This window comes from Oryctolagus cuniculus, chromosome 10 (assembly GCF_964237555.1).
Source record: "Oryctolagus cuniculus chromosome 10, mOryCun1.1, whole genome shotgun sequence".
In the NCBI taxonomy this organism is placed as follows: Eukaryota; Metazoa; Chordata; class Mammalia; order Lagomorpha; family Leporidae; genus Oryctolagus; species Oryctolagus cuniculus.
Genome location: NC_091441.1, coordinates 15,194,557 through 15,218,751, shown reverse-complemented (window position 1 = coordinate 15,218,751; position 24,195 = coordinate 15,194,557). Strand labels below are relative to the sequence as shown.

Genomic DNA, 24,195 nt, shown 5'->3' with positions numbered 1-24,195 from the left:
GGTGACTGCTAGGTTACTGGGAGTGTGGTCTTGGTCTGAGATGTCCACATGGCACAGCCTGTGATAATTAAGGAAGCTGAACATTTATGGGTTCCTGCATGTCTTCACATATTTGCACTATAAAAAAAGAGTCTGTTCTAGAAAGTCAGTGATTAGGCCCAGCATTGTGGCGCAGCAGGTAAAACTGCTGCCTGCAACCTCAGCATCCTATATGAGCATGCCAATTCAGCTCCCTGCAAATGTCCTTAGTAAAAAAGCAGAAGATGGCTCAAGTACTTAGGCCCCTGCCACTCAACTAGAGACCTGGATGGAGTTCCAGGCTTCTGGCTTCAGCCTGACCCAGCCCTGCTGCAGCCATCTGAGGAGTGAATCAGTGGACAGAAGATCACTTTGTCTCTTCGGGTTTTCTTACTTGGGTCCTGGGAACAAGTTTGCCTCTCTATGGTGGAGAATGAGCCCAGAGTGACCCGGGTATCAATAAGCCAAGTCCTTCTCAAGAAAGAAGGGCACATTCACTTTCTCTTTGAGAATTATGCCTTTCAGATAAATAAATAAATCTTTGGAAAAAAGTGATTTTAGAAAAGTAAAAAAGAATAAAAGAAAAATTAATGAAGTAATACATAAATGACTCACATTCAGGAAACACTGGTAAAAGAAATGTAAATTAGTTCAATCATGGTTTTATACCTTTATAGTATTATGATGTCAACCTTTATACTGTTTTTTTTCATATTCCAGATGGTAGGCTGTGACACCTCAAAAGTACAGGGACAGCACATGGCCCCACTGGTTCTTTGCCCTTCATTACTGTTCTGTAGGACAGCCCTGTCTGGATCTGTTCATGTTGAGGCTAACACCTCTCTACATGAAGTCAACTTGATCTCAAAAAGAAAAGTCTGTTTGACCGTTAAGACTGTGAGGCTAGCCTTATTACAGACAAAGGCTACCAGTGACAAAAAGGACAATGTGAAGGAATGCTTCTGCTGGAACCAGAATTTTAAACTCTCTCCAGATGGTGGGTCAGCAACTTCCTCCTCACAGGGAGAAAGGATCCACCTCTTTGTCTCGGGAGGATATGAGCTTCATCTGAAGCAGCTAACTAATTCTTACACCTCTTTTTTAAGAAATGGAATTCTCTTAAAAAATACATGACTATTGCAAAAAAGTTCAGGTGGAAGTCAAAAGTAAAAATCATCTAAAGTCTTATCTCCTAGGTACACAGTAACATTTTTATGTCAGTCCCTCTACATGTACTTCTCCGCATATACATTTATCTAACAAACATGGAATCAGACTACACAATAAGCATGGAATCATACTATACAGATTTTATAACTTGCTTTCTGATCTTTGTAACAGATGTAGACTTTTAAAAAAATATTTATTTATTTGACAGGTGGGAGGTGGGGGAAGACACAGAGATCTTCCATCCTTTGATTATGTCCCAAGTGACTGCAATGGCTAGGGCTGAGCCAGGCTGAAGCCAGGACCTAGAACCCAGGTCGCCTATGTGGAGACGGGGTCCAAGGATTTGGGCCATCTCCTGCTGCTTTCTCAGGTGCACTAGCAGGGAGCTGGATCAGAAGCAGAGCAGTGAACACTTGAACCACTGCTTAGACAATGGGATGCTGATGTCGCAGGCAGTGACTTAACTTGTTGTGCCACAACACTGCCCCAGTGTAGACATTCTTTAACAAAGCATAATATACATTTAAACTTGTCACTGCAGATGTATACCATATGCTAATGAGTACACAGTATTCTACTATGCACATCAGAGATTACCCTATGCGCTATGGTTGACATTTAAGTTGTTTTGCAATCTATATAGTGGAAATTTGGATATGCACAGGAAATAAAACATCTATGTGTAAAGATATTATCATCACCTTGTAACAGTCTGACTTTAATGATATAGTGACACGATATGGTGACAAGAATTCACAATGCTTTACTTCAGTCATCAATGCTTATTAAGAGTCATTAAATAAAATTAATGAGAAGTCACCTCACCTGTGAATAAATGAGGAAATTTAATAGGCAGTATCACAGCCTCCTTAAGTGCTTCTTTGGCTCCTTCAAGACCAGCTACATCACTCCATTTCACATTTGGTCGCTCTATAACAATGGCACCTACAAAGAATGTATGTCATCTTTAAATTAAGGAAGTTTGTTTCATCAAAAGTTAGAAGACAATACAAAATAATGATGTTTAAAATTATTTGGAAAAGTATTAGGTGCTATAAATATGTCTGAAATAGCCTGATGAAGGAGTAGTTCTTGAGGTAGACAGGAATCTGGTGGGTGACTACATAACTAGTAAGCCACTTAATCTATTTCTGCTTCCTCATTCATGAAATGAAAATATTACCATCTATCCAAACTGCTTAGGTTAGTGGAAGGAGGAAATGACACAATGAATAATACAGTATTTGGAAAAGCACTACACATTATATGAAGTAGTTATAATTTGGAAACATCCATTCTAGAGTACCAAAAGTACTTATTCAATAAATGTTGATCTATTAGGGTGCTTCAAAGGCTAGTAGAGAATGGAATTAAAAGATAAGTTCTGGCCGGCGCCACAGCTCACTAGGCTAATCCTCCGCCTAGCAGCGCCGGCACACCGGGTTCTAGTCCCGGTCAGGGCGCCGGATTCTGTCCCGGTTGCCCCTCTTCCAGGCCAGCTCTCTGCTGTAGCCAGGGAGTGCAGTGGAGGATGGCCCAAGTCCTTGGGCCTCACACCCCATGGGAGACCAGGAGAAGCACCTGGCTCCTGGCTCCTGCCATCGGATCAGTGCGGTGCGCCGGCCGCAGCTCGCCGGCCACGGCGGCCATTGGAGGGTGAACCAACGGCAAAAGGAAGACCTTTCTCTCTCTCTCTCTCACTGTCCACTCTGCCTGTCAAAAAAAAAAAAAAAAAAAAAAAAAAAAAAGATAAGTTCATTTTGGTGAAAAAAAATTGAAATACAGTTTTTCATAATACACAATTCCCATGAGCTTTTTTGATGACCCCTCATATGCATGGGTTTAAACCCTTTTTTGCATCAAAAATTATCTTCTAATTCCATTTTCCATAAACTTTTTGAAGCACTCCTGTGATATTTCTCCTGTTAATCAAAAGGTGATCTACTGCGCTCCTCACAAAAAAGGAAAATATGCCCCACAGCTCTAACTGAAGACGAGACAGATGGAAGGAAAAGGGAAAGGAGAGGAAGGGATGGAATGGAATGGGAGCAGATGACAGAAAAGGCCGTTTATCCCTTTAGATCTGCAATACTTCCCTGAGATTTACCCAATTTTCTATTTGACTCCAAAAGGCCTATTTATAATTTTTGAAACTTAACTAAGTTACACAAATGAATGATTTAGTTTCTGAATGCAGCGTAGTCACAATTCATAGCAATTACTGCAATAAATCCAACAAAGATTTCTTTCAATGTAACTAGCTGGCAAAATTTTCTAGTTATCTATTATCAAATGATTTCTCCAGTTTTCTAGCACATGGAAAAACCTCAACTACAACTATTAAGCAACCTGTTCTAAGATGTATAGCTGTTTTAAGTATAACACTACGACATATACAATCTAATGACTGATCTATGAAATTAAGTTTTATAGGTTATTTCTTTTCATTAGGAAAGATCAACTACTACCCAAAAGCTAGTTATACTCAGAAATTTATTCCCCAACATCATGAAATTCTTTGGTTACTAAAGTTAAATGAAACCATGATTTTTGTACCCTGAAAGTACAGAGTAGAATGAAGAAAAATGTCAATTCATTTTTTTTAATTCCATTAAGGTTAATAATCCCAATTGAGAAAATATCTACATTACAGGATAGATTTTTTTTTGTCAATTTATTCTCCCACTTATCTAATACTTTTCTCCTTAAAGTTGAAAGATGACTTTGGAATACTTGCTGATAAATACTAAACACCAAACTTTAACAGAAAGCTCAAAGCATAAATATATTTTTAATTTTAACAATCAAGTTACACTTAATGTCATAATCTGAAACAAAATTATACTAGTGTTTCAGGAAAAAAGAAAAGATTTTAAAAAGTGTATATTATGAAATCTATCAGCAGTTCATTAAATTAAAAGATGAGGGGAAAAATGGATTGTCAGATAAGAAAGGCTGGAACACCTTTCCTATTGCATTTTATTATGAAATTCTGAGGAAATTTCTGCATGCACTTAAAAAAAAAACTGTCCCTTATCAAAACTGCTATTAAAAAGTTGGATATATCTTTGTCAAATAAAGGATAGAATCCAATTTTCACTGGGGTGGGTGGGTAGGGGGTGGGTAGAGATGAGAACAAAACCAGTACAGCAGACTGAAAATGTTGCTTGTCCTATACTTGGCATACCACTAAGTTACCCAACAAATACTAAGTGGTATGTGTGTGAGAGAGAGAAAGCAAGAAGTTGTGAGCGAGAACGAGATACCACTTCAAAGAGAGAGAGAGAGAGAAAGACTGCTTCAGGCAGTAGGAACACAGTTGTACACAGAAGTTTCTGCCCTTGGACTATATCAACCATTGAAATTCTTGGCATACAAAATGGTCTGAGTCCTTATTAATTGTACTGTGTTTAAGATACTATCCACACCCTGTTCTTCTACACATTCCAGTGCGGTAGGTAAGACAGCCCTATTACCAAATTGAGAAGGCTAGTAAAACAAGGATAAAGGTCTGCTCAGCTAGGTATATTCACTCTTCAGTAACCAAGGATGAAGCTACATCCATTTAAGAATCTTGACCAGTTATGCATTCTATTTGGTAAGATTCAAATGAATAGATACATCCTACCTATAACCTATAATTTAATTTGAAAAAATCATTAGCTAAAAAAACCCTCTGAAATAAAAAAAGAAAATCTAAACTCAGCAATTAAGAAGCCAGAAATTAAATAGATGCCTTTTTAAAAAAATTGTATTTACTTATTTGAAAGGCAAAGTGACAGGGAGAAACAGAAACAGAAACAGACATAGAAACACACACACACACACACACACACACACAGTAATCATCTATCCACTGGTTCACGCCCCAATGGCTGCAACACCTAGGGCTGGGCCAGCCCGATGCTAGGAGTCAGCAACTCCAGGGGTGCAAGCACTTGGATCATCTGCTGCATTCCCAGGTGCATTTGCTGGATCAGAAGCACAGAGTAAGAATGAGTAGAACTGGCACTCGGATTTGGGATATCAGCATGGCAACTGGCGGTGACTTACCCCTGCTGCGCCATGGCAACCCCAACAGACGCCTTTTAAATACATAGAGTCACCGATTTATCGAGTCTCTAGAATTTGTCAGCTGAAACATAAGGTAGTTTTTCCACTGCCATTAATCTTATAAAAGCCCTGAAAGGAAGGTATTATGAATTTTCATTTCAAGGATAGGGACTCAGACTAGGAGGTTAAGGAACTTGTCCACAATTATAAAGTTTTTAACAGCAGACCTCGGTGTGCAATCCAGATTTTTGGTGTGAAATTGAGATTCTTGGTGTGGAATTGAGATTGGAATGGAGCCAAAATCTTTGCCTTTCCATTATGGCACTGCAGTGGTGTGCAAGTGCTTTTATGTTGCTCAAGGTAAAAGCAGAAGGCTTAAAGAGCTCAAAGGCAATGCAAACAGATAAACGTAAATCAGAGCATTAAAAAGCGGATGAGGAGCCGGCGCCGTGGCTCAATAGGCTAATCCTCCACCTTGCGGCGCCGGCACACCGGGTTCTAGTCCCGGTTGGGGCGCCGGATTCTGTCCCGGTTGCCCCTCTTCCAGGCCAGCCCTCTGCTGTGGCCAGGGAGTGCAGTGGAGGATGGCCCAGGTGCTTGGGCCCTGCACCCCATGGGAGACCAGGAAAAGCACCTGGCTTCTGGCTCCTGCCAGGATCAGCGCGGTGCGCCGGCTGCAGCGGCGGCCATTGGAGGGTGAACCAACGGCAAAGGAAGACCTTTCTCTCTGTCTCTCTCTCTCACTGTCCACTCTGCCTGTCAAAAAAAAAAAAAAAAAAAAAAAAAAAAAAAAGCGGATGAGGAAGAGCAGGTAGGAAACATGAAATAAACTATCAATGACTCAGCGGTAGCAATAGCAGTAAATGCCAAATGTATTCCTAATCCATCCTGCTCATCTGACAGTAAATTTAATTAACCCATTAGATTTTGTAGCACGCTAAGAGTATAAACGCTGAGTTCTCTACAAGAGGGAAAATACAGTGAAAGAGAGTAAGCTAAAGGACAGCCTTTTACAGGCAGATATAAAACAAAAAAAACCAGCATCCTCACTATAAAAAACTGAACTACTAGAGACCTGCGAGTGCACACTCTGTGAAAATGCTAACAAAGCCAGCATGTGACACCCTGGGAACCAAAGCCACTTCTTGACCTTCACTTAAATGCAGAGAGGAGAGAAAAAATACACTACAAATACACAATTCACTGAGGTGTTTCTTTTTTTTTTAAATAAGATAATAAGTTTAAAAAATGAAATCTAAAGCAACCTTGAAGCTGATTCTGCAGTTTCTTTTTTTCAGGATCGTCAGATTCTCCTTCCCCATCACTGTCATTCCTAATAGAAAGAATTTAATATGTTCAAATGATCACTTGCTGCTATCAAATAAAGCAAAAACGAAGGAAAGATTCCCCAAAATATTTGTAATTTAAATGGAAAAACAAGACATTGACATTTCACTATTTTTGATAATATATTAAGTATAACAGGAAGCAGGCACATTATCAATTAACAGGGAATAAGGAACATGTAAAGGACAAAAAGACCAGAAAGAAGTCAGGAACTAATTCCAAGTCCCCATGACATACCTATCATGTACGAATTCACAAATGCATGTGCCACACAGAATTGTAAATCAGAAAAAAAATCCATCAGGACCAGGCAAAGTACACATCAGAGCAAGAGGTCACACTAGGAGCAAAGCCCCGGAACACTAATCATGTAAGGCACAAAGGCCTGTAACTCTTAGTCTGAGTTTTCCACAAGGATGGGTAAGTTTCCTGATGAAAATGAACTGAACCCAAAGAATAGGTGGGCCAACCAGGTACCTCTTACCTACACATTTATCTTGAGGAAAATAATTCAAAATGAACTCAAGGATTTGACTACAAGGATAATCATGCCCTCAGTGTTCACAAAAGGGGGGAAAAAACAGAAATAACTGATGTTCAATTCTAGCAATTAGCATGTAATAAAATATTGTAATCTTTAAACATTATATTGGAGAAATAATTTATTATTAAGATATTCCTAACACAATGTTGGGAGTCAAAAAGCAATAAAGCAAAACAAAACAAACAAACAAAACCCGCATAGCATTACATCATTTTTTTAAATATAAGAAGAGACTTTTAGGGCAACATGGACTAGTCTTGGTTACTGCGGGATGGAGATTACAGATGAGGCAGATACTGCAGCTGACTCTCCAGCTTCCTCCAATCATGGCTGTGTGGACTGTAGAGTCCATACTTACGAACACTGCCCTTCGTAGGCACCCTTGCAGGCAGGGTTCCACATGCGGCTCAACTTCCTCCAAGAAGGTGGGGCTGCTCACGAGGAGACCACATCTTTAGGTGAAAGCACTGGTTTTTCTGAGGGAGCTGTGGCAGAGGTTTTACTGTGTGATCTCTACTTGAACAACCCTGGTATCTCGCTGAGTTTTCCTCCCAGGGATAAAGAATCCACACTTGCTTCCCTGACCCCTTTCCTCAGGTTCTCCCTGATGGGTTCCCATTTCAGGAGAGGTCACTGCAGCACGACCAGAAGATCCTCCGCGGACGGGGAGAGAATGCGCTGGCCAGGGAGTCTCAGCAGCAGGTGCAGGTCCTGGCGTCTGAGCTCAACTGAGTTCTTCCCAATGCTTTAGTTTCTTGTTTGGAGTCCCTGTCTTACATTAAATGTCCTTTCATATAAGAAATGTTAAAATGTAGTTCAATAATTCGTATAATCGGACTGTCATCTGATTTTTTATTATGTCAGTGTTGTAGGTGCTGAAGAAAAAAATATTCTTAGAATGTCAAGAATACAAAACTCGGAGCTAATACTTTTCTTCAAGTTCTGTCACATGGTTCTACGCAGCCAATCAAGTCTAGTTCTTCTATTCCTCCAAGTTCTTCAAAATGGCCTATGGCAGCAGCCAGAGTCCCCAAAACACTGCCAAAAAGGCACCTCATTCCTTGTGACCACAGAGCATGACTTAAACATCTGCCACTGAGCACCGTGAATTACAGGTACCATATCCCTTAAAGCTAACCAGAACCGCGCTACTGTCAATCCTAACCAGGCTAGGTCACTCAATCCCAGAGCCTCGTGTCAAGTGTATCACCTGGAGCCACTGTGTGCCAACTAAGCGTGGTCAGAGAGGATCTGTGTTCCATCTGCTTACACATATTGCAAGTTCAAGAAATAAATTCTGCATCTGTGAATGGTACATTCCCTATCAAGGAAGACATTTCCAAAATGGGTTTTAATATTCATAGACTGTACATACTCTAGGTTCTGGCAACACACATTCTCCACTGCAGCCAACCAACTTCGTTGACACAATAGGAAAGCAGCCTTAGATAACAGTAGGTAACTGACTGGGGAAGCTGTGTTCCAGTAAAGCTTATTTAAAAAACAGGCAGCAGACAAGCTTTGGCCCGTGAGCCAGGGGATGCCAACAACTGATTTAGACAAAAGAAATGGGTACACAACTAAAAAGTTCCAGTGAAACCGAACTCTTTCTATACATACCCCTTCTCATCCGCTGAGCTCGGCTGTGCTTCTTTCACTGGCTTCTGTGGCTTTTTCTCCTTCTGTTTCAGATACTCCTTCAGCTTCTCGGCTCTGTCAAGATATTCTGTGCATTTTGCTCTGATGCTCTGCTTGGCTTTGTCACCTTGTGCTTCATCTACCGAAGAGAAATGAGAGACTTTTTCTTTAGCGTTAGGTATAGGAATTTGTTTAAGCTCTTCAGACCCATTTTTTAAACAGGGGAAGTCGATGTCGGGGAAGACAAGCAAGATCGTCTGTAACTCTTGCTAACCACTGATTATCAACTCTTTTCTACTTATTCTGGCAAGGTTGAGACCAATAGTGAGTTTGTGTGTAAAAAAACAAACAAAGACCTGAACAAAACAAGAGGATGTTTTCAGTTAATGTTAAGTAATCATAAGAATTTTAGTATTTTCTAAGTTTCCTTTTCTCTCCACCATTTGAAAGCTGCTTGCCTCACACAAAATCAATAAAATCAAACAGAAGTAAAACAATATTAATCTTTTCCATTAATGTGTATATTAATTTTGAAAGAATAACAAGTGATGGAAATGTCATATGTTATATGTATCACTGATACAGCAATTTTATTACATATAAATACATCCATCAGGGCTATTTTCAAAAGCAGACTTCGGCAATATACCCAACACATGGATTAGCCCCATTATTTATGTGTTATCATTAATTCTTAGTTTTGCTTTAATTTGACACAAATTCTCAAAATTAAATGGAGAGGGAAGTTAAAAAAAAAAAAACCTTATTCAACCACGTTAACTTAAGATGCTCAAAGGTACGGTTTTTTTTAATTGATTTTTTCCCTCCTTATTGTATCCCCAGTGTCTAGAATAGTGAGTGCCCAGCTCATGGAAAACACAAATGAAATTAAATGAAATGGATAAAATGTCTCCCAAACTATTTTTTAAAACAGAATTTTTCCAGCATATGGTTAGAAATGGTTATGGAAGTCACATAATTTGGGTTTACTACCAATAACATAAAAAAAACTTCCACTGATCATATGACATTGTAATGTGTTCAGGTATACAAACTAGGAAGTGTCACATTTGTTAGCTAAGTCTAAGTACTTAAGTGACTAGGAAGAAAGCGGAAAATTTCTGGCAAATGGATAGTTCTGAATTTTCTGGCACTGTATTTCAAATTTCATAAATGAAATACTGTAAGCTTTTCTTTCAGCATTTCTAAATAAGAAAAATAACAATGCCCTTACATTTGACCACATGGAGAAAATATTGCACAGCATGCTGGTAGAGCTGAAGGGCTTCCTCGTAGTTTCCAGCTTTGTCTTCTTGTGCCGCCTTGCTAGCAAGATCTATTGCTTTCTGTTTGAGGGAGGGAAAATAAGAACACTAAAATTAAAGCATATATCTCGGTTTGAAATAATCACATTGAAAAGTTTTTTTTAAATAAAAGCAATATCAAATCCATCTCTTATTCTAAATGCAAATTAAATTTGCCATAGGGATAACTTGCCACTCAAATACCATTTTATCTAGTACCAATCACTTATGAGTCAGATAACTCAGTCAACTAAAGTAAAACTCAGGCTAGCAAGGAATAATTGAATAATCTGTAAATTCAAATTAAAACAGCATTGAGGGAAATTTCAAATCTTAAATGCTGCTGTATCTAAAGCATATTAATGAAAAATTAGGAATTCAAATAAAATCCCAAATAACCAGTGAAGACTTTTAAATAGCAAAACAAAACCTGAAAACTTAAACTTTTTTTTTTGACAGGTAGAGTTATAGACAGTGAGAGAAAGACAGAGAGAAAGGTCTTCCTTCCGTTGGTTTACTCCCCTAATGGCCACCAGGGCTGGCGCTGTGCCAATCCGAAGCCAGGAGCTTCTTCCTGGTCTCCTATGCGGGTGCAGGGCCCAAGCACTTGGGCCATCCTCCACTGCACTCCCGGGCCACAGCAGAGAGCTGGACTGGAAGAGTAGCAACTGGGACTAGAACCCAGCACCCATATGGGATGCCGGCGCCCCAGGCAGAGGATTAACCAAGTGAGCCATGGTGCCGGTCCCCGAAACTTAAATTTTAAATAGTCAAATGATGCCATATGATGGAATAATGAAGGATTATTAAAATAAAAATAATAAACATTTATAATAATATGAAAAGGGTTTATGATGGACATTTTCAAAAAGTAGGATACAACTCACAGCGTAAGTTCAACCGTTTGAAACAGACAAAAAAACAGAGGAAAAGGGGAGGAAATTTAACAGAGCCTATTAAATAAGCCTTTACTGTTTTCATTTTCTCCCTTTTCACACTTCTAAAAATGTCCATAATGAACACAGACAACTTTTGTAGTACAGTCATCCTTCCTGTCAAGGAGGGTAAGTTCTAAGACCCCCATGGATGTCTGAAACTACGGATACCACACCTAACCTTACAGTACTACATGTTGTTTCCTATACTGACGTCCTTGAGAATCTGAGAGAGGTTGGATCCAGGGCCTCTGTGGATATCAAAATCTGTGGATTACTTCTAACACCTGATACAAGGTACACACTACATAAGTAGATGTTATACTGTATTATTTACAGGAAAGAAGGAAAAAAAAAAGATTTGTACACGTTCAATATAAACACAATTTTTTTTCATGAATATTTCTGCTCCGTGGTTGGTACAGTCTAGAGATGTTAGAAATCTAGATATGAGGGGACCACTATACACACACACCTGTAATAAAGTTTTTTTTTCATTTTTCACTTTTTAAAAAAAAATATTTATTTATTTATTTATTTATTTGAGAGGCAGAGTTACAGAGAGATGGAGAGACAGAGAGGAAGGTCTTCCCCCTGCTAGTTTACTCCCCAAATGGTCACAATGGCCAGAGTTAAGCCAATCCAAAGCCAGGAGCAGGAGTTCCTTCAGGGTCTCCCATGTGGGTGCAGGGGCCCAAGCACTTGGACCACCTTCCGCTGTTTTCCCAGGCCATTAACAGGGAGCTGGATCAGACGTGGAACAGCCGGGACTCAAATACGCACCCATATGGGATGCTGGTGCCACAGGTAGAGGCTTAACCTACTACACTACAGCACCAGCCCTTGAAAAATTTTATTCCTAAATTAGATACAGTAAGAGATTAAAGTAAGAACAATTACCACAACATACCGAAATAAAAAGTTATGTGAATGTGGTCTCTCTCTCAAGTCAAGCCAGACTGGGACTGACAGCAGGTGTTGTTGAAACCACAGTAAGAAAACCAAAGGAAAAGGGGGACTACTGTATTAAAAACCCTCGCAGAAATAGATGCATAAAAACATATACAAATGATTTATGAAAATGACATAAAAGCAAGTCAATGGCAGAAGGTTTGACTTTTTACAAAATGGTGGTAGAGCAACTGCACATCCTTAGGCAAAAACAAACAACTTAAACTCACACTTCCTGTAAAACTTAACTGAAAATGGATCACAAACATATATAAAATGTAAAATTAGGCACAGGTTTCTGGCCTGGCAGTTAAAAAATCCACATCCCATACCAGGGTGTCTGGGTTCTAGTCCCAGCTTCACTCCCGATTCCAAGTTTCTACTAATGTGTGTCCTGGGAGGCGGCGGCTGATGGATCAGGTAGCTACGTCCCTGCCACCCATATGCAAGACCTGGATTGGGTTCCCACCTGCCAACTTTTACCTGACCCTGCTGTGGCTATTGCAGGCATTTGGAGAGTGAACTGACAGACAGGAGCTTGCTATCTGTCTACCTATCTGCATCTTTCTCAAATAAATAAATTTTTAAACATAAAACTATAAACTTTCAGAGAAAAAGAAAATTTCCAGGATCTATGGTTCTTAGGATTCTTAGATTTGACATTAAAAGCACAACATATAAAAGGGGAAAAAAAAAGGACTTGATCAAACTCACTAATCTTTATAAAAGATCCTGTTAAAAGGATGAAAAGGTAAGTTGCAGACAAGGAGGAATATGTGCAAATCATGTGTCTAGAGACTAGTATCTAGACTGCAACAGTTAAAGAATCCAATTAGGAAATGGACAAAGGCTGTGAACAGACATTTCACCTGAGAGGTCACACAGACACCAAGTAAGCACGGGAAAAGCAGCTCAGCATCATCAGAGAGTGAGGAAACACCAAATCAAAACCACACACGAGGGGCTGGCGCTGTGGCGCAGTGGGTTAACGCCCTGGCCTCAAGGGCCAGCATTACATTTGGGCGCCAGTTCAAGACCCGGCTGCTCCACTTCTGATCCAGATCTCAGCTATGGCCTGGGAAAGCAGTGGAAGATGGCCCAAGTCCTTGGGCCTCTGCACCAGTGTGGAAGACCCAGAGGAAGCTCTTGGCTCCTGGCTTCAGATCGGCTTGGGGAGTGAATATCAGATGGAAGACCTCTTCCTCTCTCTGTGTAGCTCCGACTTTCAAATAAAATAAAATAAATCTTAAAAACACACAATGGGCCAGCGCCGTGGCTCAACAGGCCAATCCTCCGCCTTGCGGCGCCAGCACACCAGGTTCTAGTCCCGGTTGGGGCACCGGATTCTGTCCCGGTTGCCCCTCTTCCAGGCCAGCTTTCTGCTGTGGCCCGGGAGTGCAGTGGAGGATGGCCCAAGTACTTGGGCCCTGCACCCGCATGGGAGACCAGGAAAAGCTCCTGGCTCCTGGCTCCGGATCAGCGCGATGTGCTGGCCACAGAGTGCCGGCCGCGGCGGCCATTGGAGGGTGAACCAACGGCAAAAGGAAGACCTTTCTCTCTGTCTCTCTCTCTCTCACTGTCCACTCTGCCTGTCAAAAATAAAATAAATAAATAAAATTAAAAAAAACACATACACAATGAGATATCCATATGCATTCATCACAGATGGCTAAGGTAATACAATACCAAATGCCAGTGAGGACGCAGGGAACTCATCACTCCCACATTGCAGGTGGGATGTAAAATGGTGCAGCCACTCCAGGAAACTAGCTGTTTTTGTCTACAAAACTGAACTCACAACTTCTCTATGAACAAGCAACTACACCCCTGGGCACTGGCCCCAGGGAAACAGAGCTTTATGTTCATACTGAAACCTGTACGTGAATGTTCAGATGTCCTTAAGGGCTGCGTGGTTAAACCACGTGGTACACTAGCAAAAGGAATCAATCACCGTTACAAACAACTGGGATGAATCCTGAGGGAATCATGTTAGGTGAAAAAAGCCAACCCTAAAAGGTTACATACTGTATGATTCCATTTATATAATGCCCTCAAAGCGACAAAACTAGAGATGGAGAGCAAATTTGTTCTGCCAGGAGACAGGGATGGTGTATGGAAGACAAAGTGAGGTGGCTGTGGTTATGAAAGGGGAACTTCTTTTTTTTTTTTTTTTTTTTTAATTTTATTTAATGAATATAAATTTCCAAAGTACGATTTATGGATTACAATGGCTTCCCCCACATACCGTCCCTCCCACCCACTACCCTCCCCTTTCCCACTCCCTCTCCCCTCCATTCACATCAAGATTCATTTTCGATTATCTTAATATACAGAAGATCAGCTTAGTATACATTAAGTAAGGATTTCAACAGTTTGCTCTCACACAGAAACATAAAGTGAAAAATAATAGATGATTTTTTTTAAATGATGATGAAATCAGATCAGACCTATTGTCATGTTTAATCCCAGTGAGAGTCAAGTTGGGAATTGATAATTTCTTTTTTTTTTTTTTACAGAGGATCAGTTTAGTATACATTAAGTAAAGATTTCAACAGTTTGCACCCCCATAGAAACACAAAGTGAAATATATTTTTGAGTACTCGTTATAGCATTAAATCTCAATACACAGCACATTAAGGACAGAGATCCTACATGAGGAGTAAGTGCACAGTGACTCCTGTTGTTGACTTTACCAATTGACACTCCTGTCTATGGCATCAGTAGTCTCCCTATGCTCCAGTCATGAGTTTCCAAGGCTATGGAAGCCCTCTGAGTTCTCCGATTCTTATCTTGTTTAGACAAGGTCATAGTCAAAGTGGAGGCTCTCCTCCCTTCAGAGAAAGGTACCTCCTTCTTTGAAGACCTGTTCTTTCCACTGGGATCTCACTCGCAGAGATCTTTTGCCAGAGTGTCTTGGCTTTCCATGCCTGAAATACTCTCATGGGCTTTTCAGCCAGATCCGAATGCCTTTAGGGCTGATTCTGAGGCCAGAGTGCTATTTAGGACATCTGCCATTCTATAAGTCTGCTGAGTATCTCACTTCCCATGTTGGATCACTCTCCCCTTTATTTATTCCATCGGTTAGTGTTAGCAGGTACTAGACTTGTTTATGTGCTCCCTTTGACTCTTAGTCCTTTCATTATGATCAATTGTGAACTGAAATTGATCACTTGGAATAGTGAGATGGCATTGGTACATGCCACCTTGATGGGATTGAATTGGAATCCGAAAGGGGAACTTCTTTATGAAGTGGTCTGTGTCTTGATCATGGTATTGCACATATGAACCTTCACCTGATAGAACTGCACAGGAACACACACACAGGTAAAACTGGGGAAATATGAGTAAGAGCTGTAGAATGCACCAATGTCAATATCCTGGTTATGATACTGTACTAGTTTTACAAGATGTAACTGTGTGAAGGGTACATCGGATCTCTCTATTATTTCTTAAAACTGAATACAAATGTACAATTACCTCAACACAAAATTTTCATTAAAGTTATCCTTGAATTTTAAAACAATGCACAAAACACATACAAATAAAGAAAGAAGCATGATTAAAGCATTCCAATTGGGTTAATTTCGGCAGTAAAAGTGAAATAAATGCAGACAAAAAAGATCATGCTTACCCAATACTAAAAATAAGTTATAATTAATCTAAGTAAAAATCATCAAACAATTTCAAAGCCAATCATACGTCAGAATGATATACTTTTAAGTAGGTGTTCATGGAGTGGATAGGGATGGCACCAAATCTCCCAATGGAGAACCTACTTCCTCTGTTGTGGGAGGAACCACAAGCTAAGTGGTATGCTTTAGAATTGATAAAGTGTAGCAGTTACACTCTCATGGTTCAAACAGTCTGAACACACAGCCAAATTCCTTCCCACAAGCTGAGGCAGCATGGCTCCCTTTCTAGACCTACCCCGGAGACAAGTCCTCAGAGAGGTGCTCCGCAGGTCAGGGACATGCTGCATCCCTGACGTCCCCTCTCCCACACGCTTTTCCCATCGTTACCAGTATATTTATTCTAAACACACTGACCACCTGTACCTTTACTAAGGCGAGCTTCATGAGAACAGGACTCCCATCACCAACCTAATCTGGGCTGGAAGGTGATGGCTACAGTACACAACTGCTGAATGAGTGAAAAAAAAATCCTGTTTTCTCAAAATCTTCCTCTGTTTGGTTATCCCACCTCTGTCATCTCTAAGTTCTCTCCACCAGATATTGTCTCCATCAGGAGACAAATAGTCTTCCCTAAAAAAGACCTATAACTCAGGGTGGTGCTGTGGCACAGTGGGTTAACGCCCTGGCTGACGCACCGGCATCCCATATGGACACCGGTTCTAGTCCTACCTGCTCCTCTTCTGATTCAGCTCTCTGCTGTAGCCTGGGAGAGCAGTGGAGGATGGCCCAAGTCCTTGGGCCCCTGCACCCACACGGGGGACCTGGAGGAGGAGGCTCCTGGCTCCAGCTCCAGATCGGAGCAGCTCCAGCAGTTGCAGCCAATTGGGGAGTGAACCATCGGATGGAAGACCTTGCTCTCTCTGCCTCTCCTCTCTGTATAACTCTGACTTTCAAATAAATAAATAAATCGCTAAAAAAAAAAAAAAAAAGACTAATAACTCTCCATCTTGGATCTGTTTCTCTGCTACCTGTCAGAGCCACAATCTCAACAGCGGAGCCTCTATTCTCTCCTTATCACATCAAGGGACTCTGCGGTGCCAGGCTCAAGGACCAGCTCCGTCTTCACCTTGGTCTGCTGATAACAAGGTCCATCACTTGCTTCCTGGACACTGTCCTCTGCTGAGCCCACTGGCACCATTCTCCTGGTTTTCTTCCTAGCTCTCTGGCAGCTACTTTTCAGTCTCCTCTGTGGTTACATCCTCTTATAGGATGAGGTTTTGCTTGGGGCTCACATTTGCTTACTGTTCCTCCTCCCGCCTGTTGTCTATTTTCAGTGATTCATGGCTGATGATCTCTGGGTTGATGACTACCCAGTTAATTCAATTTAAAACCCATACGCTGAGCAGTTAACATGCCTGCCTCCCACATCACAGTGCCTAGGTTAAATTCCCTGCTCTGGTTTCTAAGTCCTGCTTCTTGATAATGTGGAGCCTGAGGGGCATGGGGACACCTGGGTTCCTACTAGGGGACCTAGATTGCTTTCCCAGCTTCTGGCTTGAGCCCTGGCCAACTCTGGTTGTTGCAGGCATTTGGAAAGTGAAACAAGAGATACCAGCTCTTTCTCTCTTTGTCTCTCAAAATAAAACACAGCTGTCCACATCACTCCTGTTTAAAATCCTTCCAGGCATGTTATCCCTCTCTCTGTGAACCTACGTGGGTTTTATTTTTGTTCTCTCACTGGAATGGAAGCTCTGTAGGGACAGGAGTTATGTCTGTGGTCTGCACTTGCTCATACTCCCAAGACTAGCACAATGGCAAGCATGAGAGTGAATGACTTCACTGCCCCAGGGTCAGGCAGCACCCAGTTATCAATATGGAAGTACAAAGGTTGGGAACATCTGGGACAGCCCTTTCCAGATTAGGAGACCACAGTGCATCTGCCCTAGAAACCCCTGCAAACTGGCTATCTACCTCAGGAGCAAAGATGTGCTAGGGCAGTCAACGCTAATTCTTCTGTGTTTCTGAGCTGGTCCCCACCTTTGCAGCATTTACGCCCTCAATGGCATGCCATGGCATGCTCTCTCCTCAACCTGTCCCTTGTTTGAGAGGTCCTTCCTTATCAGAAAAACATGTGTAGTCCCATTTCAGACTCGTACCTAAAATTCACCAACTCTCTTCAGTTCCCAGGGTCCTTTCTTGCCACCATCTTACTTAGTTCTTCTAAGCAAAACCTCAGAGTACCCCAAATTCATGTTTCTTGAGCTCTTTCGCCACAGCAGTGTTTTCTGCCCTGACTGCCAAATCTCACCTTAATTCCCTCCCTACAGCACTTAACACTAACAACAAACTCTTGGACAGTGTCTCCTCTTTGGCCTTCAGGACAGCATCCTCCCATGATTTTACTGAGCTGTCCACTGCTTGTTTTTCAGATTCCCTTTTCTCTTTCCTTAAATGTCAATATCCCATGAGGTTCTGCCCTGGTCCTTATTTTCCCTCATTCTGTAAACTTTCCAAGATGGGACTCACCATGCCCACAACCTGTGCTACCATCTTTATACTAATAACTCCAAAATCCTTATTCACATCCAAGGCCATTCACCCTAGTTCTACACTTCTGTATTCAGATGCTGATTGGACATTTCCATTTGATTATGCCCATGGGCATTTTATTTTTTAAAAAAAATTGTATTCATTTTGAGAGGAGGACGGGAAGAGAGGAGAGAAAGTGAGTGAGCACCCCACTTGCTGGGTCACCCTGCCCCCACAAATGTCCACAAGGGCTATGGCTGGGCTGAGGCTGAAATCCACAGCTGGGAACGCAATCCAGGTTGCCTTCATAGGTGGCAGAGATTCAGCTACCTGAGCCATCATCTGATGCTTCCCAGGGTCTGCATCAGCAGGAAGTAGAAATAGGAGTCAGAGGTGGGTATCAACCCAAGCACTCCAACATGAGACACAGGTATCTTAACTGTTAGGCCAAATGCTTGTCCTGCTGCACGGACATTTTAAACTCAACAAAAGCTAAAGCTATTTTGCTTCTCTATGTCAGTCCCATAACACTCCTTGATACTTCTCCTTTTGTATTCCACTCAGACATCCAATGCAGAATCCTGGGAGGAAACCCTGCCTTTTCTCTTTCCCTCACAGGCACAAGCCTGACTATCCTCCCCAACTTTTCTCCGACGATACCTTTCTGCTTCACTGAGAAAGGTATTTACGCTAAGGTGGCCCCTTACGTTCTGCCATCAACAGACCCCAACTCCTAACTGGTCTCCCTGATTCCAGTCCAGTTTCTCCCTGTACACAGGACAGTCTCATTCTAAAACAAAACACCTGAGCAGGTTACTCCACTGTTGGAAACCCTTTTATGACTCCCATGTAGAACAGGATGATGACTGTTTATGTGGCACACAAGACTCCTCGTGATAGGGCCTAACCCTCGGGCTTGTGCCCCCACCTTACAGTAAGTCCCAGTCATCCCAAACTACTGGCATGACCTAGTCCAGCTCAGCACGCATGTCTGCCCAGAATGCTCTATTCCAACCCATCCCTGTAAAACTCCAGCTTCTCCAGGGCTCTCCAGGCATGGCACTCTTGCTGCAAAGCTCTTGCTAGCAACCCCTGGACTGCTTTGTCTGCACTTCCTCTAGATTTCCACTGCCCCCTGTACATACCTTCTATGACCACACTATATTCTATTGGTCATCTTATACTTGTATGTCTAGTTTCACATCAGCATGTAAGCCTTCTGAGGTCACAGATTACACACAGACACATACACAACATGGCATTGTGGACACAATATTTAGGATGAGTAAACTTTTGAGTTCTACTTCATCTACATTACTTGCAATTCTCCCCAAAGGATTTATTACACTTTTGGATTGAGGAACAAGTCATTTTTCTCTGCCTGGAAAGCATTCAACTTTTTCAAGAGAGTTCAGTTTTGTAGTGAATTCAGTAGACAGATCTGGATTCAAAACTAACCTACATACTAATACTTGTATGTCTTTGGGTCAACCATAAGCTTAACAAGCTTAGGTTTCTTATACTGTGAGACTCCACCTTGAAAAGTTGTTTTAAGGATTGAGTGAGAGCACATCAAACACCAAACAGACAATTAGTGTTAGCACTGTTCACTTTATCGAAGCGCACATCAGCTCCTCTGTGACATATTCGTCATGTCCTCGGAAGACTGAGATACGTCCTTTCCTTCTGTGCTCCCACACTGACTTCTAACTCTATCCCAGTATTTGTTAAATTACTTTTTATTATTTTGATTTTTACATTATGAGCATCTGGCTACAGAGGTTTCTGCCTTGCTCACTGGAAAGGTTATTCATTATCCGAGTAGTTTTCATTCAAAGGACTTGATGAGGGGCGGGAGTTCAGCCTAGCAGTTAGGACTCCAGTTAAGATGCCCATGTCCTGTACCAGAATGCCTGGATTCAATGCCAGCTCTGGCTCCTGACTTCAGCTTCTTGCTGGTATAAATCCTGCAAGGCAGTGGTGATGGCTCAAGTAAACGGCTTCCTGTCACCTACGTGAGAGGTCTGGTTTGAGTTCTTGGCTCCTGACTTTGATCAGGCCCAAACCCAGCACTTGAGAAGTAAACCAGCAGAAAGGAACTCTCTCCATATATATCTGTCTTCCTCAAAAAGAAAAGAAAGGGTTCAATGAGAAACACAAGAGTGAGTCAACCCCTAATCAAAGCCGTAACTCAACATCCTTCCTGTTTACTACTGGCCTTTAACACCTGTCAAACTCTAGCTGATTCACTGAAGAACATACAACAATCCAATTCAGGTTGATGCATTCTGATTACAGAAGAAAACGGCAAATCTCGCAGAAGAAAGGTATCAGCAAACGGATGAAAATCTCACTGTGGAATGCCCGGATCAGACTCAAAGTTTGTGACAAATGAAAAGCTGACAAAATAAAACTAGTTAACAGACAACCAACGAGGGTGATGACAAGTGTGAACTTAAAATCACCTTTAATACTCAAAGGAACAATATCTTACCAAACAATAGATATTTCTACAAGGTACATTTACCAGAAAGATCGTTTCTGAATGGGGCTATCAAACATCTCCGGATCACGTGGCGACTGCCCCATCTCAGTTTAATACCTTAGTGGAAAAAGACATATAACTTTTTCTTAATTCTAAGAAATGAATGATTCCTGCAATTATAACATTTTGTGAATGCTATAAAGCATTTATTTTCATAATCTTTTGGGTCCAGTTTCAACGTAAACGTCCTAAGCAAGCTCTTCTCCCACGTTCTTGTTTAGATGGGTCTGCTGGGGTGGTCTTCCCTCAGGATGGAGTACCCAGGGTTAAGGAGAGCGCTCTTTACTTTTGGAGTCTGTATCGGGCCCTCAATAAATAAATGCCTGTCCAACAAACTACTGGAAGCCCAAGACGACGACGGAAAGTACACGTCTCATGGGACACTTCTGTACCAAATTGACAGGCAGGACTGGGAGTCCTCCAGGCCCAAGCCCCTCTTAAGTCCCAGATCCATTCTGGGGGTGGAAGACAACGTTACATACATTTCTTATTAAGAATTCCACTCTACAGGCGACTAACGATTGAGTCTCAAATCTTTGAAGTCCATGATTTACGTACAAAATGCTGCGCTCACTGCGGTGAAAGCGAAGAACTGGAGGCACGGAGGTTTACAGATGCCCCCTGTTCTTAAAGATGACAAATGGGGCGTCTCAGAACAGCGCACACGCACACACACGCACACACACCCCGAATTCGCGGCGACTGCACGCAGGCTGGCTGGAACCTCGGATTCCAAGGCTGTGCTCATATTTCTGCCACTTGACAGCTCGAGAAAAGGACTTTGGCTCTATCAGCTCGAGGAACACAAAAAAGTGGGACCACCCTACGCTCAGCCGGCAAAAACTACGTTCCTGCCTCTCTTCTTTGCAGCGATGGGAGACACTGGCCCACTCTGGTCCAAGCTCGGCTGGTGCTTTCCTGTTTCTGTTTCGTTTAGAAGCTCCACACCAAGTCAAGGGTGTCACACAGCCAGTGGCCCAGGAGACCCTCCCAGCCCGCCGGAAACGCCCCCTCGGCTGGAAGGCGCCCACTCCCCGACCAGCGGCCGCGCCCGGCCCCGCCCTCCTCCGCCCGGGCAGGGGCGCGGCCGGTCTTCCCTCCTCCCCGCCCCCCACCCAACTGCTCTAGGGCGGCGCAGGTAGCATGATACCTGGAGATTGGGGCTACTGGATGACATGGTGGAGACGCGAGGCGGTTCCCCGGGGTCCAACGGGGTGCGAGGAGAGCCGAGAGCAGGGACCTCGGATCGTGCCCAGTGTTACGGCCCCACACCTGGGGAAGCTGGTGGCTCTCGGATCACAAGCGAAGGCCTTCTGTCCGGAACTTGTTCTGAAACAACACTGCGCTCGCCAGCACCGGACCCTCTTCAAAACTTCCGCAAACCCGAGCCCCTTCGGATCCTAGTCCCGCCTCTGGCCGGGGCACTTCCGCTTCCGTCATCAACACGCGCTCTACGCAGTCACCACCCTGTCGGCCTCTCACTGTGGCTAGGGACTTCCCAAGAAGTATCCCTGAAGCCAGCCAACGCCTGGCGGAAGTCTGGCTTTGCGCCTGCGCTCTAGAGGCAGAGAGCCAGGCTGCGCGCAAGCGCAGGAGGACTTTCATTAGCCCTCCGGGGTATTGACTTTGCTGGGGAGTGTTTGCTGTGGGGGGCGGGGGAGAAAGAAAAGGAAAGAAAGAGCTGAGCATCAGGAAACCATGAGGATGAATATAATCGGGTTCTTGCTATTTTAGAAGTTTAGTGGAGAAGACACCAAATGGTTCGACGAATTGAATGAGATTTATGGTGATCCGTGTGTGCCAGTCTATTTTAAATGCTGGCTATGAACAAAAAGTGAAAAGAAAAAAAAAACTTTTTTTTTTATTTGTGGATGTGATGTACCCCCTGGGGCCCTGGTGTTCAATGAGAAAGGAACATCACCTTTCCGGCATTATTGCCAAGAATCTGTAATCTCAGGCTAACCCTGAGAAAACACGAGAAAAATCCAGGTCGGAGGTGTTCCTACTACAAAATAGCTAACCAACACGCTTCAAGAAGCGTCTGGGTCGTGGAAGACCAGGGAAGACTGGGGCCGGCCACAGGCTGCAGACGGAGACACCAGTTAAATGCGGTGCTGGAGGAGATGCCGGAAAGAAAAGTATCCGTTGGAAAACTAAAACAGAATAACGTCTGTAGTAGAGCCAGCAGTCCGGGATGGGGATTCTCTACACACTTTTGCAACTCTTCTGTAAATACTGTTTGAAACTAAAAGCTTTTCTTTTTGAAATTCCTATTCCCTGGAACCTTAGATTCTAGTGGAATAGAAACTTTTTTCCTTTCACATATTTAAAACCCAAATGTAAATATGTTACATTGTAACCGTTTACAAAGTACTTTCACGTACTAGCTCTGCCAGTTAGAATTTAAAGCTGGCAGTTCATGTAAATGAGAACTAAACCTCAGATCAATAGAAGTTCCCCGAACCATACAGCTCTTCTCTGGCATGGCTGGTGTCTGAAGTCCATCCAGGGTCAATGTCAGATGAGGCCCTGACAAGAGCTACAATAGAGTCAGGATGTCCCGTGGGGCCACAGGAGAGAGAGTACTCCATCCTGAGCCAGTGGTTAGGGCCATCTTGGAGGAGTGTCATTTAAACCCAGTCTTGGCTGGCATCACGGCTCACTTGGCTAATCCTCTGCCTGCTGCGCCGGCACTGTGGTCTCTAGTCCCAGTTGGGGCTCCGGATTCTGTCCTGGTTGCTCCTCTTCCAGTCCAGCTCTCTGCTGTGGCCCGGAAGGGCAGTGGAGGATGGCTCAAGTGCTTGGGCCCTGCACCCGCATGAGAGACCAGGAGGAAGCACCTGGCTCCTGGCTTCAGATTGGCGCAGCACGCCGGCCGTGACAGCCTTTTGAGGGGTGAACCAACGGAAGGAAGACCTTTCTCTCTGTCTCTCGCTCTCTCTCATTGTCTAACTCTGTCCTGTCAAAAAATAAAATAAAATAAAATAAATTAACCCAGTCTTGGGGCTGGCACTGTGGCACAGTGGGTTAACATCCTGGCCTGAAGTGCCAGCATCCCATACGGGCACTGATTGGAGACTGGGCTGCTCCACTTCCAATCCAGCTCTCTGCTGTGACCTAGGAGAGCAGTGGAGGATGCCCAAGTCCTTGGGCCCCTGCACACATGTGGCAGACCCAGAAGAAGCTCCTGGCTCATGGCTTTGGATCAGCGCAGCTCCAGCTGTTGCGGCCAACTGGGGAGTGAACCAGCAGATGGAAGACCTCTTTCTCTCTCTCTCTGCCTCTCCTCTTTCTGTGTAACTCTGACTTTCAAATAAATAATAAATACATCTTAAAAAAAATAAAAAATAAACCCAATCTTACTGATTTGGACAGACAGGTTTGAGGGCTGGCTGGAAGAAGGAGAGCCATGGCAATGGAGTGGCCAAGGAAGCTTAAAGTGCCCCACCCAGCACCTCCAGATGCCCAAGGCATTGAATCATGAGGAGTTGGACTTGGACTTTACTCTGAGGGCAGAAGGATTTGTTGA

The 24,195-nt window shown here is 42.9% G+C and overlaps 1 protein-coding gene across 1 annotated transcript in view; it reads right to left on the bottom strand.

Annotated features, from left to right (window-relative positions):
• VPS4B (vacuolar protein sorting 4 homolog B) overlaps window positions 1-22,180 on the bottom strand; it is a 38,071-nt gene extending 15,891 nt beyond the window's left edge. Inside the window, exons 1-5 of the mRNA XM_008261441.4 lie at window positions 21,817-22,180; window positions 10,005-10,116; window positions 8,753-8,909; window positions 6,507-6,574; window positions 2,014-2,133 (exon numbers count right to left, since the gene is read on the bottom strand). Of these exons, the coding sequence (XP_008259663.1) occupies window positions 2,014-2,133; window positions 6,507-6,574; window positions 8,753-8,909; window positions 10,005-10,116; window positions 21,817-21,843 (484 nt within the window). The 5' untranslated portion in view covers window positions 21,844-22,180. The remainder of the gene's footprint in view (window positions 1-2,013; window positions 2,134-6,506; window positions 6,575-8,752; window positions 8,910-10,004; window positions 10,117-21,816) is intronic.
• Window positions 22,181-24,195: the final 2,015 nt, after the last annotated feature.